Consider the following 16,885-nt stretch of genomic DNA (forward strand, 5'->3'; position numbering starts at 1 on the left):
AGATAGATAGATAGATAGATAGATAGATAGATAGATAGATAGATAGATAGATAGATAGATAGATAGATAGAAAGAAATACAAAATAAACTGGCTGTCCAAACATGCCTTTTGTTTCTGTCATCCATCTTTACTTCCAAAGACCAACATACACTTGGTAACTCATGCAGGGGAAAAAAACACTAGCATGAGCAAGCACAATATCTACACACAAATACCCTGGTGTATATGTTCAGCACTGGACTCATACGATCAATAAATTAGCCAAATAATCACAAATCCCCATTACCACTCAAATAACTATATGCTCTCCATACACAGTGGTCATTCATACAATCAATAATTTAGGAACAAAGATCACAAATCCCCATTACCACCCAAATAAATATTTGCTCTGCATACACAGTGATCACTCACACGATCAATGATTTAGGAACAAAGATCACAAATCCCTACTCCCACTCAAAGAACTGTTTGACCTGGAAAAAAAGTCTAGACAGTGGTTTTAGAGTGTTTAAAAGTCCTGGTGTCCTGTGATAGAACAGATGGTGCACCATGTCTGCAGGGTGGATATTCTGCTTGTTTGGGTGTGTATGTTTTTGTTCAGGGTCTTTTGAGACCCTGGTCATCTCAAAGGGAAATGAGCAATGGGTAAGTCTAGTTTTGTTGTCGTTCACTTTTGTTTTGCTGCACTAATTAAGTGGCTAACATTATGATCTGAAGCATATCTTATTTGTCAATACAGCGATAAAAATGGGAAAGTATCCATCATAGTTTAGTCATCATAGATTTGTCTGTACAGTCAGAGTCATGCAAATACATTTTGGAGGCAGGTATTCAAGTGAAAAAAGGCACCATTCTCATTATTATTTAAATTAAAATTAAATTAAATGTATGCATTTAGCAGACGCTTTTATCCAAAGCGACTTACAGTGCATTCAGGCTATCTGTTTTTATGTGTTCCCGGGAAATCGAACCCCCAACATTGCGCTTGCTTGCCTGCTAACAAAATGCTCTACCACTTGAGCTGCAAGAACACTATTTATAAACTAAAAGTTATTTACTGTTAGACTTTTAATCAATTAGACCAATTAACACTATACACTATGAGGCTGTTATACCATTAAAATGAAATCAGTAGCTTACATTTATGAAAATCGATTTACATTGCGATTACAACTGCATAATGTTGAGATTCATGTTCTAAATATCATTTTGAATATATACATGAAATGTTGAGAAAACAACACAGAATCATTTATTCAAACTATCTGTCCAAACAGGCTGATTAATTCAAAAACAAAGAAAATGACCACTGACTTTATAAATTAAACACCTAATTTGTTCAAAAACACTACACTATTGAAGAACGAAAAAACACTGTTTCAGGGAAGCACAAATTTTCTACTTTGTTTGGACAAAACAGAACTAAATTTATACTTATTGTTATGCATAATGGAAGGTTTTTACCTAATCTTGTACAGTCTTGCAGAATTAGAACGTGCATGCAGTTGTCAGATACACCATAATTAAGAATGTATGCCACAGGCCAAATTGAAATAAAAAAATAAATATATTAAAATTAAAAAATATCTTACAAAAAGGGCACTTATCCAGTCAGAGGCCAAAAGCACCACTTTAGGTACGTATCTGTGTATGTGTCTGCATACAGTAATGAGTCTTATAATGTCCCTCCAGGTCAACCATCCCAGCACGACCAGACTCTTAAAGGTATGCAACAAAGTTGTTAAAAGTTTGCTATGCCAATACTGAAATTACAGTACTGAAATTATATTCAGGAATAGAAAGGTGTTATATATAATAATACATAACACATACTTATAGGCTATTTTGTGTGTTAGCTTTAGCAAACAAACTCTTTTACATCTACACACTGTATTTTGTTGCCATCTAAAATTAATTTTCTAATGGTCTCCTCACAGAAGCGAAGTGTGAGCAGTGCTGAGGTGGGAACTCTTTCTTACATCTTACACAAGTTTATCTGTCAAGTGATCATTTTAAAATGAATGGGAGTTTTATTGGTCTGTTTATACCTGATCTGACCCTTAAAGGGGGGGGGGGGGGTGAAATGCTATTTCATGCATACTGAGTTTTTTACACTGTTAAAGAGTTGGATTCCCAAGCTAAACATGGACAAAGTTTCAAAAATTAAGTTCTACGTTTGAAGGAGTATTTTTGTTCCAAAAAAAAACTCTTCCGGTTTGTCACAAGTTTCGGAAAGTTTTTTTCGAGTATGGGTCCGTGTGACGTTAAATGGAGCGGAATTTCCTTATATGGGTCCTAAGGCACTTCTGCCGGAAGAGCGCGCGCTACCGTATAGCAGCGCACAGAGAGGCTGAGCACAGACATTTCACTGATCAGAGCGAGAGCGTCGCGAAAAGTCACAAAAGAAGAGTGTTTTTGGTTGCCAGGGCAAGACAACCCTGCACAGATTACCAAAAGAAAAACAGCAATAAGGGACCAGTGGATGGAGTTTATTTTTAAAGAGCATCAACGGAGTTGTGCAAGTGTTTTTGTTTGTTCCCTGCATTTCGAAGATGCTTGTTTTACAAACAAGACCCAGTTTGACGCGGGATTTGCACATCGTTTATTTCTTAAGGATAATGCAGTCCCAACGAAAAAGGGTCACGATCGTGTGTTGGAACCGCATGCGGTGAGTAAAACTGCTTCACATATCTCTGTGTTGTTAACTTAGCTATCAGCGCGTAAGCACATCAAGTAAACAACATGCGATGTTGTCATCAAACTGCACTTTCCACATGTACAGCTTAAAAAAAAAAAAAGACGACATAAAGTGGAACTTAGTCATTTTCCAAAACCGTTAAGCAAATATATACAGTTTCAGTACATACCACATAGATACTCTTGTATCTTGCTCTTGTTAAATTTCAGCCTCTGGATCTGTGTCACAGCTTCCAAATGCTCTCAACGCAAAAGCCTACTGGCGCTCGTGATTCTTTAGCTCCGCCCACACGTCACGCCTCTAGGCGCTCGTGTTTTTCCGGGAAAAATCGGTACAGACTATCTTTCTCTTATAAATATAATAAAAATAAGGACTTTTTGGAGTTATGAAGGATGCAGTACTACTCTATAGGTACTTAAGATTAACAGGATATTGAGTGAAAACGAGCATTTCACACCCCCCCCCCCCCTTTAAAAAAGACTGTTGTATAATTGATTAATTATTAATTTAAATGGATTTTATTTTAATTAATAATAACAATCTACATGAGTAAAAATATAATTTGTAATATAGGTTGTTTAACATATCTTCTGTAATGTAGCTGACACTGACCTTAAAAGGGTCATCGGATGCTCATTTTCCAGAAGTTGATATGATTCTTTAGGGTCTTAATGAAAAGTCTGTAACATAGTTTGGTTAAAATTTCTGGAGTTAAGGACGTCTGCTATGTTCATTATTTCATGCAACAACAGAACACCTCAATTGCTTAGGAGTCATTCTTGTCTACATTTGCTCCCGTGGTGAAACAATGGTGGACTGATGACAGCTTACTCAGGGCAGGTCTAATGTAGGGATGCACCGATACCACTTTTTCCAGTGCTCGCCCGATACCAATACTTTTATTTTTGTTACTTTTGTTACCGAGTACCGATACAGATATTTATATTGCATTTTAAAAAAAATTTAAGATACTGGGTACAGAAACCAAAAGAGTATGTGTAATATTAGTTGGTTGACTTAATTTATTAAATAGATACAGTTTTCTCAGATTATCACAGTTAATCCTCTATAGCAGTGGTTCCCAATCCTGGAACCTGGAGAACACTGCACATTTTTAATGTCTCCCTATTCAAACACACCTGATCAGCTCATCAGCTCATTAGTGAAGGCTCCAAGGGTTCTCCAGGACCAGGATTGGGAAACACTGCTCTATACTTTAGAAGATGGTAAATAAAATATGAACTCATGAGTTAAACTGTGTCAGAACAAAATCATCTTGATAATGTTAGATAACTTTGATAGAGGGATATGTAAAGGATTTCAATCCTTGCAAACCTGCAACATCAATTTGTTTCCCAGACTCGGGTCTGAATAATTTTTGGTCCCAAATTTGTATCAGTTTTACTACTATGAAGAATGTTTGGATATAATTTGTCACAGTTCACTTTTTTTTTTTGCTATCCTCACTCACATAAATTAACTATAGTGTCCTGCAGCCACTAGTAAAAAAAAAAAAAAAAAAAATCTGATCTCTGAATAAATTTTTGACTGTATATCCTTCAGTTATTTTAACACTTAATTATGCCCATTAAAGTTTGTTACTTACTTTGTTAATTTTTTTGGGGATCATCGTCTTTAATTTAATAGCATTAAGCTGCTTCATTGCAGAGGCTTATTACTGTAATAATGCGCTTTGCTGTAATAATGTGAACCACTCGTTATAAATCTCCTAACTGATAAATTATGTTTATAGTGAATGCCCCTATAAATGGTCTTATTTTGGATGATTTTGCACACAGTGTGATGTCACAAAGACCGGCATCTGAGATCGGCTCGATTTGAGAAAGGGGCAAAGATTTTAGTAGATAAAAAAAAAAATAATAACACTGGGAAGATTTTTATCATCATAGGGTTGTGTGTACACACCGCCAACACACATTTCAGTTCAAACAACTATGCATGTAGCATCCGATGACCCAAGTTCAGCCTTTGTCCTGAAATTACTGCAGTCTAAGGCACTTTTTTTTAGGCAATTTCTTATGTTACAATATATTAGTTAGGTAGCACTTGATAAGTGACAACTCTATCACTCTTTATTTGCCTCTGTGTTTTTTCCTTCTGTCTTTCAGATAGAGGTGCAGAGCATAAAGGTGGACTGTAAGGTGACGTCACGTTTCGCCCACACTGTCATGACCACTAAAGCTCTCAATAAGGCCAACATCTCACAGGAAGTGTCCTTTGAGGTGGAGTTGCCCAAGACCTCCTTCATCACCAACTTCAGCATGTCAGTCCTTTTTCCATCTGATTTAGTTTCAGATCAGAGGAACTCAGCATGAGCCAAAAGAAGCCATTGCTTTTCAGTTTAATATATGTTTGCAGTTCGGGAAATTATTGAAATGTGTGCTGACACAGTTTTTGGATTTTCAGGGAGATTGATGGCAAGACATACACAGGTGTGGTGAAGGAAAAAGAGAAGGCCAAGGAGCAGTATCAGAAGGCTGTGTCATCTGGCCAGACTGCTGGTTTAGTCAAGTGAGAAGAGGAAAACAAACAGGAAGTCATCCTGAACTTTAAAATGCTTGTTCCTAATATACTACTGTGTAACTTATGTTGTGGTCTTCCAGGGCTTCAGGTCGAAAAATGGAGATGTTTTCTGTTTCTGTGAATGTCGCAGCAGACAGCAGTGTGATTTTTATTCTCACCCATGAAGAACTTCTTCGACGAAATTTTGGCAAATATGAGCTCATGATCAGAGTCAAACCCAAACAGCTGGTCCAGCACTTTGAGGTTTATTATAAAGCACAACAGATTTTATAACATCATAATTGAGAAGCCACATGGTATAATCTTAGTGTACTGCAAAAAGGTGAAAGACTAAGGGTGGTGGTGTTTTACATTTTTACATAAAAATTTAAACTGGGGTATAGTTCCCCCAAAAATGAACAATTTACTCACCATCAGGTCACCCAAGATGTAGATGAGTTTGTTTGTTTACCTGAACAAATTTGGAATAATTCAGTATTACATCATTTGTTCACCATTGGATCGTCTGCGGTGAATGGGTGCCGTCAGAACAATAGTTCAAAGAGCTGAAACACTTGAGAAAGCAATATTATGTATAGAAGACTCATATTTTAGCCAGAAGCAATGGTTTGAAGTTAAAAATGTCTTGATGGATTTATTATTAGAAACATGCAGCTTCACTGGAATCGAGTTGATTATTGTGATGTTTCGCCTATTTTGACTCTAATTCTAACGGCACCCATTCACTGCAGAGGATCTATTGGTGAACAAGTGATGTAGTGCTGAATTTCTCCAAATCTGTTCTGATCAAGAAATATACTGGTCTGAGGATGAGCGTGTTTCTGCAAATTTTCATTTTTGAATGAACTATTTCTTTCAAAATGTAAAAATGTGCACCGTTCATGGACACGTTATTCCTCCAATCCACAGATTGTAGCAGATATTTATGAGCCTCAGGGAATTGCATTTTTGGATGCATACGGTACATTCATCACCAATGAACTGTTCCCTCTAGTGGAGAAAACGGTCACTGAAAAAAAGGTGATGATTCAAATACCTTTGCATGGATGGATACCAATTTATACCAGTACATATCATTAGCATTATACTTAATAAAGCTAGTAACAAAGAAGGATCTCCATTAGACAATAATAATGTTGATAATGATAATGATAATAATTTGATCCATTTGTTCAGGCCCATGTGTCCTTCTCTCCAACACTGGATCAACAGAGGAAATGCACCGAGTGTGATGGGACACTCATCGATGGAGATTTCTTCATTAAGTATGATGTCAACCGTGCTCATGACATCGGTGATATCCAGGTCAGACATCATTTGGATGATAAAGACACACAAGAAATAGCGTAAAATGGACAAATGAAAAGAATCCTGTTCTGTGGCCTGCTGTTTAACACATAAGCTCTGATATGTTAACGCTTGAATTTTCCAATATATGCAAATAAACTATGAAGCCATAATTTATATCTTTATCATCTACAGATTGTGAACGGATACTTTGTGCATTTTTTCGCACCGGCTAATCTTCCAAAAGTACCAAAGATGGTTGTTTTTGTGATAGACAACAGCTACTCTATGGTGGGAAAGAAAATGTCACAGGTGAGTCATGACGTCTGTTAAATGAGAAAAGACTGCTTTCAGTTTTAAATTGTCAGCCACTTGGACACTTGTCTGTGTTTGTTGTTTAAATTAGACTAAGGAGGCTCTGGTGACCATTCTTGGCGACCTCCCAGAGGAGGACTACTTTGCCATCATCGTATTTTCAACCACCTTTGTTGTATGGAAGCCACATTTAAGCAAAGCAACAAAGGAAAATATCAAAGCAGCCCAGGAATATGTCAAAACAATTGAAGTTATTGGTAGTAAGTGTGAATATGAAGGAAGTTATCACTGAACAGATTTTAAATGAATAATTGTATGCAGTCCACGTGGAAACATTCTAAAAAGAGGCAGAGGGACTAAGGGGCACACTGAGTGTTAAAAAAAAGCTGCCCATGCAATAAGCCCTGCTAAATCCACTCAATGTAGTTTACATTAAGCAAACAAAACATGTTTACTATAAAGTTATGACTCATCTTTTTTTTAATTATAATTTATCAATAATCAAGTACAAATTGTTTTTGCCTCAGGTACTGAATTGCATGATGCTGTCATCCATGGTGTGAAGATGTTGTATGAAGAGCAGCGTAACAGTACAGCCTCAAAGGACATGGTACTGATGATCATTTTGCTGACTGATGGGGAACCAAATAATTGTATGTATATGCACATACCGACAACCTTACTGCTTCATGATTTTACTTGAGGAACAACTTTGCCTAGGAGTAGCCCTAAAGAAACATACAGGAAACAGCCCTAGTGTCATCTCCATTATCTTATCAAAGAACACCAGAGAGAGCCCTGAGGTTTAGCTCAAGAGTAGACAAGATGAATCAATCAGTTATTTATGGCTGTAGTACTTTTTATTGTTTCTGTGGTGAAATAATATATCCTATTCATTTTTAGATCCCAGAACTCTTCCTCAAATCCAAGAGAGTATTCGTGACGCCATTGATGGGAATATCACTCTGTTTAGTTTGGCCTTCGGTAATGATGCAAACTATGGATTTCTGGATACTTTGAGCAAGCAGAACAATGGCCTGGTTCGCAGAATTTATGAGGACTCAGATGCTCCACTTCAGCTAAAGGTAGCCAAAATATTGATTCCTTGTAATATAAAAAAAAGTCATTTTTCCCCAATTATAGCTACATCTTCATTCAATCTCAACGTCAGTTTTTCAGAATTTTAAGATATTTAATTTTATCGATACTTTGTTACAAAATATTTTAATATATAACAACCATTATATTATTACTACAACTAAATATATATTAATAATGTAAATATATATATTTTTTGGTAATGTTTTATCTGTTAAATAAATATCCTTTGAACTGCACAGTTTGGACCCTGTTGTTATTTATTTTATTTTTTTCAAATTCATGTTTTATTATTTAGTAATATACCAAATAAGAGGGTTCCTTAATAATTAATAAAATAGCTGACAGAGAATTACAAAATGGACAAATATATAGAAGCCTGTTTCAGCCGTGGGATAAAAATAAAAACTAACAAAAATAATTATAACTCTTTTCTCACAATTCGAAGGACAAAAGTTCTCAAATTCAAATTGCGAGTTAACATCTCACAACTTTTTCTTCACAATTGCGAGAAAAAAAGTCTAAACATTTTTTTTTTTACCCATGGTAGAAACAAGCTTCCAAATAAAACTAGGTAGATTCAAATCAAATCAAAATTGGAATGGAATTGAGAAATGTGCATCGATACCCAACTCTAGTTTCAGTCTAGTGCAATTGTGATGACACTTTAAATGTTGATAAGATGCTGACCTTATCAGCAAAGCTGACTTTCAAGAAACTACTGTTAATGGTTTGCTAATAATTTGTTACCAAGGGATTTTATGAAGAAGTGTCCAGTCCTCTACTCTCAGATGTGCATTTTCACTATCCGGACAACACGGTCAACTCGCTGACAAGAAGCCATTTTAAACAGCTATACAACGGCTCTGAGATCATGGTGGCTGGCCGACTTAATGACTTAAATGAAATAGACAACTTTGCAATTGAAGTGTTCGCACAAGGGGTGAGTAAATATTCTATCCTTTCACACATGTGCATAGTTCATAGTGGCAGTTTTTAAAACCGATTATGAATGTGGACATTGGTGATTCAATGTATGTGAGCATAAAAGCATGTCCTTGTCAGGGAAAAAAGTAAAAAAAATTATAAAATGCTTTTAGGCTTACAAATAATTTGGAAGGAATGTGTAATTCCTATTCCTATATCCTAAAATGGATAGTATAATAGAAAAATGAAATCACCAATGAATCCATAGATCGTAGCCTCATTAATATCGTTGGGTTGTGTGATAATATTCTCAGTGAATTTACGTCATTATTTATTGGGGACTTGTAAAACTAATTTGACTTTTTTGTTTTGCAACAGTTCGAAAATAACTTTGAGCTGAAAGGTCAAGCAAGTACTCAGAAGTGGGAAACCATATTTCCTGATGAAGAGTATATCTTTGGGGACTTTACTGAGCGTCTCTGGGCATATCTGACCATCCAGGAGCTCTTGGATAAGAAGTCTGTTTGAAAAAGCGTGATCTTTAGCACATTAACCTTAAACTATAAAGGATAAATGTGATCCTGGACCACAAAACCAGTCTTAAGTCGCTGGGGTATAGTTTTAGCAATAGCCAAAATAACATTGTATGGGTCATTATTGATTTTTATTTCATGTCAAAAATCATTAGGATATTAAGTAAAGATCATGTTCCATGAAGATATTTTGTAAATTTCCTACCATAAATATATCAAAAGTTATTTTTTGATCAGTAATAAGTATTGCTAAGAATTCATTTGGACAGTTTTAAAGGGGATTTTCTCAATATTTTGATATGTTGCACCCTCAGATTCCAGATTTTCAAATAGTTGTATCTCGGCCAAATATTGTCTGATCCTAACAAACCATACATCAATGGAAAGCAGAATCTTTTAAGCAGAAGATTTGAAGATTTGAATCAAATCCAATTATAATACAAAAATATTATCTTACAGAAACAAGGGTACACCAGAGGAGAAAGGAAATGCCACTGAAGAAGCTCTGAGCCTTTCATTAAAGTACAATTTTGTTACACCGCTTACCTCCATGGTCGTCACTAAACCTGAAGATGAGACCAAAAAAGGCATGTTTATTGCTGACAAACTGACTGAAGGTATGACTAAACTGTCAAATAACAAGCAGAAGTTGTGACAGTGTTCTCCATGAATCTGTAACTATATGTTTAACTGGTTATATGACACTCACTCTTTTCTCAACATTGATACACAGAGGAACGAGGAAAATCTCAAAGATATGGTAAGTCACTACTTAAAAACATAATGAGTTTAATATACTTTTTATTTCATATGACATTGTCAAACCAAATTGACTTTTTTGGAGCATTTATGTTAGTTAATCTCTGTCTTATTTACAGGTTACACAGCTGTTCCAGCCAGCTACCCTGTCAGGACCTATGTACCCACATATTATGGTAAATGTAAAAATTTATGCACTGGCAATGTGAAATGTAGGTAATGCTTTATAAGTCACATCAGCACTGATGTTCTTACAATTTTCTAATGTAACAGTTGATGGAGATCCACACTTCATCATTGAGCTGCCAGAAAAAAATGATGCTCTGTGCTTCAACATTGATGACAAACCTGGTACCATCTTCAACCTTGTTAGAGACTCACTTACAGGTGAGAACAATTTTCTATTTTATCAGAAAAGTCCAGAGGCATTCAGCGAGCCATGGCTTCACAAGAACACAGGTTGACATGAAATTAAGGTTGCCCCTCCTGACATTGTAGATTCTTTAAACCAAACAAGATGATAGACTTAACAAGAGGAGTAATGTTTGTAAACAAACTTTGTTTAAAAGTTTGAGATAATTTTGAGAAGCTTCAACTTCAAAGATTAGCACATTGCTAAAATAACTAAATAAATAAATTTTAAGATGTTGCTAACACATTTTAGCATGTTGCTAGCTTGATTTACATGCATATTTTAGCATGTTGCTAGAATGATTTTGCACATTGCCAACGTTTTAATATTTTAGCATGATTTACCACGCTGTTACCATGTTTTAGTATGCTGCTACCATGATTTAACACATTGCAAATATGTTTTAACATGATTGAGCATTTTGCTAGCATGATTTAACATGTTAATATTATAATAAACTTATAATATTACATGTTAATATATAAAAATATGTGAAACCGGGGGTGTGGGTATGAAAAGTAGTGGGATTTTTTGCAGCTTTGATCATCTTGTTCAGGTAAACCATAAGGTCTGATAGCTTGAAAACTCTAGGAGCAGATCTCTTTAGTCTTAGAAGGTGAAGAAGGAGAAGAAAAAGCTTAAATAGTAGATCAGATATAAAATATTTTTCCCATTTCTACTGAAACAAGAACTTATGAATGGTGGAATGTTGGCCTGAACTGAGCTTATAAATGGCTTATAAATACTTAAAATAATATTTTAAATCACACTTATCCACAATGTCAACAGTTCTAGGGATTATATTTGGTTTCTTGGTGCCCCACAGGAATTGTGGTCAATGGCCAAACCATTGGAGATAAGAAAGTCATCCCAGGAACCAAGGTGCAAACCTATTTTGGCCGCTTTGGGATTGTTCATGAGAAGTTTGGTATCAGATTGATGGTAAGCACAAAGGAGATCTCAGTGTCTGAAAAGGGAAAACAGGCTAAATTCTTCTGGACTGATACTGCCACAGTTAAAGGTCCCAAGTAAGATGCAGGATATCATCTTCTCATTTGAATCATATTGAGTCATTGTGAGCTAACAGAAATGTGTGCCCTTCGTAAGGAAGCAGGGGAAAGACTCCTGACAGAATTTTTTCCTTCTTTCTCCAGCATGGATCTGCAGGTGATCAAAGATCGCAGTTTAACAGTGACCCTTAGGAACTCAGTCAAGTTTCTTATTATCCTGCACAAAGTCTGGCAGAAGCACCCGTATCATCAAGACTACCTCGGGTTCTACACCTTGGACAGTCACCTCTTTTCAAGCAATGTCCATGGCCTGCTTGGTAAAATATCTAAAGAACTTCCCACAGTATATTTGACATGTTACCCCTCTGAGCCTGTTCATTTTTCGGTCACACTTGGTACCTTCGCAGTCAAACATGACATGAGCCTTGAAATGCAACTTCTTTTTTTATATGATTTTGTTAAATTATATTTTGGATTATTAATTAGAATTTTTGACAGGATTTAATGATACTATGCAATATTTATAAAAATTGTATGAGCTATTTTTTCCACAGTAATTTTTGGCCGCGAAGGTACCAAGTGATTCTTTTTTTATTTTTCGACCCTTAATCATGTCCGAATCATTTCCATGATTTGTTTGTGCTTATATAGCTAATACAGAAAAAGTCACCAAGTATAATCCCATTCTGCTGAAGTAAACAAATTCAAACTAAATTTTTCGGCCCAGGGTTTAAGGAATATTCCATGTTCAGTTCAAGTTAAGCTCTAACTATTGTGGTATAACATTAATAACCACAAAAATTATGTCAATTCTTCCAGTGCCTGCTCTCCTATAAAAACAAAAAGCAAAAAATAATTTTACAGTGAGGTATTAACATTGGATATTGAATGGGGACAGTTTGTGGAGGATTGAAAAAAAATGGGAAGCTTATACTTTTATAAAAATACTTTCATTGTTTATTCTGTTAAAAATTGTTTATTATACTGTATGAGTATATTTCTTAATCAGAAGTTTTACAGTTTGTTTTAGGAGTGATGGTGGTCTAGGGTTTGGTTATCATGGCAAAAAATCTATAAAATTGGATATACAGTTGTGTTCAGAATTATTCAACCCCCTAAAGAATGCAGTACTTTACAAATACAAGGTTTTCTGAAGATCCAGGATATAATAATAATTGCATCTATAACAGTTCACTGGCATATTAAAAGTGATATTGTCAATATATAATGTAATATATTTGAGTTATAAGATTGTTTTATAATACTGCTATGTCATAATTATTCAACCCCTATTCAACATTGCTGTTTTTAAATCACTTATTTGCATGGTGGGGAATAAAACAGTTTCAAAACACAATTAAGCCTTTAGAAACTCTATTAAAAACAGAATTAGCCTGAGCTGTTACACATACAGTTTGGCCCATGCATGTGTTGAAGTTGAGTAGCAAAAATGTCAACAGAGATCTCACAAAAGCAAAAGAGAAGAAATATTGTATTACTTTAGAAAGGCTAAGGCTATATGATGATTTCCAAGACATTGAAAGTTCCTAGAGACACAGTGCTCAGCTTTATTTCTTAGCTTTAAGTGTGTTTTACCAGAAAACTTTTGAGGGTGTGGAAGAAAAAGCACAATATCATAAAATGTTTAATCAGAGCAACTGAGAAAAAACCTGCAATGTACAGCCAAAGACTTGCAAGATGACCCGATGAAAGGAGGAAAACATTTTCAATGCAGTGTGTAAGAAGAACACTATAGACAAGTATGGCCTTCATGTTGAGACATCTCAATGAATACCACTCTTGATCAAGAAGAACAAAAAGCCAACTTGAACTTGATCAAATTCATTTGTGTAGACTTGTGGAGCTCTGGAGGATTGTTATATGGAGTGATGTGACCAAACTGGAACTTTTTGGACCCATGGATCAGCGGTATGTCTGCTGCAAAAAAGGCAAAGCTCATAAGCAGAAGAACACCATCTCCATTTACTGTAGAAGGAAGTGGAAATCATGACTGTATGAAGGTCATCATGTATTCTTTAAAGTGTCAGGCCATTTTGATGAGAATTGTGATGCCTTTGGTGCAAAAACTGAAGCTGATGATCAATGGACTTTCCTGCAGGCCAGTCATACCAAAGTACACATCCAAATCTACTACTGCTTGGTTCAGGGATCAGTCATAGAATGTACTTGAGTGACCTGTTCAGTCTCCAGGCTTAATTCTCATTTCAAATATCTGTATGAATTTGAAGAAAGAAGTGGCAATGTGAAAACCAAAGATTATCAGTGATCTGAAAGCTTTTTCAGGTGTGGAATGGGCCAAAACTGTAGTAGAGAGGTGACAGAAGCTTCTAAACATTTACAGACAACGTTTATTGATGATTTTAAAGAATAAAAGATTCTGCACAAAGGGGGTTGAATAATTTTGAACATGAATGTTTAGAGCCAATTCAAATTTTATCATGATTCATCAATGTTCCATTCTCAGAATCACTCAAAAGTGTATTAACAAACTTTCTCTAATACTTTACTGATGCCTTTGTTAAATTGATTTCATAAAATGTTATCCTCCACAGCAAATTGTCTTGCAAGTCATTGAATAATTTTGAACACAACTGTAACTAAACAGAAAATCTTTTTTTTTTTCACATTAAAATCATTTCAAAATTTGTTTACATCAAGTGGCAACTGGAACAGTGAGTATTTTAACACTGACAAACATGGTCAAAGCATCTCATTATAACCCAAAGGATGGACAATTGGAAACATTTTTGTGGTTATGCTGTCAGCATTTAAGGAGTCAGACATAATTGCTTTTAGAGAGAATTGTCAAGAAACAGTCAGTGATGGTTGTGCTCTGAACTGTGCTCACGTCTCTTTAGGTCAGTTCTACCATGGATTGGACTTTGAAGTGAGTGAACCGTTTCCAGGAAAGGATCCAAACAAACCAGATGCTATTATGTTTGTGAAGGGACAAGAGCTTGTAGTTACCAGGTGAATTAAATACACTGTTTGCTAGTTTGTACATGAAAGGTCAATGTTACCTTAATACTGTGTTATTCTGTGTCTAAAGGGGTTTGCAGAAAGATTTCAGACAGGATGTAAAGAACGGAGAAAAAGTGCCATGTTGGTTCATTCATAATAATGGCACCGGACTGCTTGATGGAGTTCACACAGACTACATCGTCTCTGGTCTCTTCAAGACAATCTAACTATGAGCCAAAGCCAGACAAAACAATGACCGACAGCTCTAGTCAAACAGATAATAAGAGAAAGATTAAGACATGAAAACATGTCATTGTCATCATCAAAATGATCAGGCCAATAGCTTTTTCTAAATAGATTTTTCAATACTGAAATATTAAAAAGTTATCTATACTCATTGTGTGCAGTAGAAATACATCAGTAGTGTCTCAGAGCAGCTCGGTTAACAGTTCTGAGTTTAACGCATTTTCAATGTGCGCCACTTATGCTTTATTTTCACATTTCCAGAATTTCCAACATTTTGTGGAGAGATGATTAACGCATTGCACTAGATTTGTAACGAGAAGCATTTGTAAACTTGAAAGTATTGCAAGTGAAGTATTATAAGTATTGTAATTTGACTACATATTGTCAAATAAATAATATAGTAATTCTGAAATACTATTTGTTTTATTACAATAGTGATATATTTCTTAGTCTCGGAAAAATTATTGTTATTATTATATAATCCCCCTCAGAGCTATCAGACATGAGGATATATGAGGAAATATTGTTAAATTTTTTTTTTTTTTTTTGAAATGGTATTGAATATCAGTGACAACACTGCTTGAAACTTAAAAACATGAGATCGCAGATATACATTTATAACAGTATAATAAAATAGCTGCTGCTGAGTACTCTGTACTCGGTACTGTGATTCGGCTATAGCTAAACTCTTCACCTGCGGTCGCACAAATGCTGAAGCACTGGTCACAAACATCCTGGCACCCCTCGCATCTGACTTCTCACAGAGCCTTGAGTCAAAAGACATATTCTTTTCCATTGCAACAGATGCCTCTAATAAAGGAAATGTGAAAACATTCCGATCTCCATGAGATTCTGTACTCCTGAGCAGGTCATCCAGAACAGAGTTCTTGAATTCTTTGAACAGGCAGCCCAGAGCGCAGATGCTGTCACTGACACCTTACTGAATAAAGTGTGTGTGTGTGTGTGCTTTCCTGGCACAGGGTGTGTGTGAAGCGTCTAGTGCAGTAGTGTGGAGTTGGAGGTGTTTGTAGTTAGTGCATGCTGTATGCTGCACGCTGCTTGCAACTTTCTGCTTTTTAGCTACCGCCACTGGCTAGCCCCCTTATAGGGGTGAAAAGAGGAGCCGAGTGCATAAGTCTCCTCCGCCAGTAAACAGCCTCTCCACCACCAAGACTTTTGCAGTGTCTCCTCGTGGCCACACATGGTAACTGGGTACCTCACAGTCCCAGGCTGAACTGCAGGGGATCTCGGAGCAGCAGTGGGCCCCAGAGATGTGGTGTGCAGGCCCACCACACGGTGGACATGCCCTGACGCCCGTCAACCACTGCCCCAGCTATGGGTAAATAGCCCCACTGACTTGTGGGTAAGCCTCTCGTGGCAAGGCTAACGGAGCACACCCCAACAGAAAAGCAATGCGCTGGCGGTGCGCAATAGGCGGGCCTAAACAGAGCTAGATCCCAGCAGCCTCCTGCAGCCAGGATGGGGAGCTGGTCGTCCTGGGCTTACCCATGCTACCAGACTTACCTCATCAATGTGAAGATGCTACTGGAGAGAGCGCACCCCAGAGAGCACTTTAAAAATGACATGCGCAGGTTTCCACCTCTGACCATGGTGAATATTACCTGGATCTGCATCTGGTTGAAGTCTGGCGGCGATGGGGTGTCTGAGGACGGGGGCAGGTTTGAATAGGCTGGGAGCTCTTAGTCAGAGCCCTGCACGTCAGTGGCACAGGGAATTGGTCACTAACAGCTGGGGTTGAGTAGCAGCTGTTCTCAGCAGACCCCTGTGCGACTGAGCAGCACTATTCAGGGACTGCACTACTCACCTCAAGTTGAGGAAGGGTCAAGAAAAGGTGGCCTAAAAAATGCCCACTTAACTCATACCTGGACAGGATACCGCACCTGTCAGGTCATTCCACTTCTGTGGTCGAAACAGAAGAAACAAATCCTACAAACTTAAACTGGCAACATGGAACATAAGAACTCTCCTGGACTCCTATGGCAGGTCTGAAAGGCCCCATGGAAGAACAGCGCTGTTTGCAGCCGAGCTGCACCGCTATGATATCGACAT

The 16,885-nt window shown here is 36.7% G+C and overlaps 1 protein-coding gene across 1 annotated transcript; it reads left to right on the forward strand.

The window, feature by feature from the left end:
• Positions 1-479: 479 nt before the first annotated feature.
• Positions 480-15,227, forward strand: LOC128022590 (inter-alpha-trypsin inhibitor heavy chain H3). Its single transcript, XM_052610298.1, has 22 exons — positions 480-649; positions 1,697-1,729; positions 1,942-1,965; positions 4,832-4,986; positions 5,130-5,234; positions 5,327-5,489; positions 6,156-6,266; positions 6,423-6,551; positions 6,729-6,845; positions 6,940-7,108; positions 7,376-7,501; positions 7,752-7,933; positions 8,701-8,889; positions 9,252-9,391; positions 9,866-10,023; positions 10,140-10,166; positions 10,285-10,341; positions 10,439-10,552; positions 11,404-11,605; positions 11,732-11,904; positions 14,467-14,578; positions 14,658-15,227. Exons 1-22 carry the CDS (start codon positions 554-556, stop codon positions 14,794-14,796), a joined length of 2,721 nt encoding a protein of 906 aa, XP_052466258.1. The 5' UTR covers positions 480-553; the 3' UTR covers positions 14,797-15,227.
• Positions 15,228-16,885: the final 1,658 nt, after the last annotated feature.

This window comes from Carassius gibelio, chromosome A11 (assembly GCF_023724105.1).
Source record: "Carassius gibelio isolate Cgi1373 ecotype wild population from Czech Republic chromosome A11, carGib1.2-hapl.c, whole genome shotgun sequence".
Taxonomy (NCBI): domain Eukaryota; kingdom Metazoa; phylum Chordata; class Actinopteri; order Cypriniformes; family Cyprinidae; genus Carassius; species Carassius gibelio.

Bases quoted from the DNA above. Each gene is read 5' to 3' on its own strand.
- LOC128022590 (XM_052610298.1), top strand. From the start codon at position 554: ATGTCTGCAGGGTGGATATTCTGCTTGTTTGGGTGTGTATGTTTTTGT. The intron at 5,490-6,155 runs GTTTATTATAAA...TCCAATCCACAG, and splicing joins AGCTGGTCCAGCACTTTGAG to ATTGTAGCAGATATTTATGA. The intron at 10,553-11,403 runs GTGAGAACAATT...GGTGCCCCACAG, and splicing joins TGTTAGAGACTCACTTACAG to GAATTGTGGTCAATGGCCAA.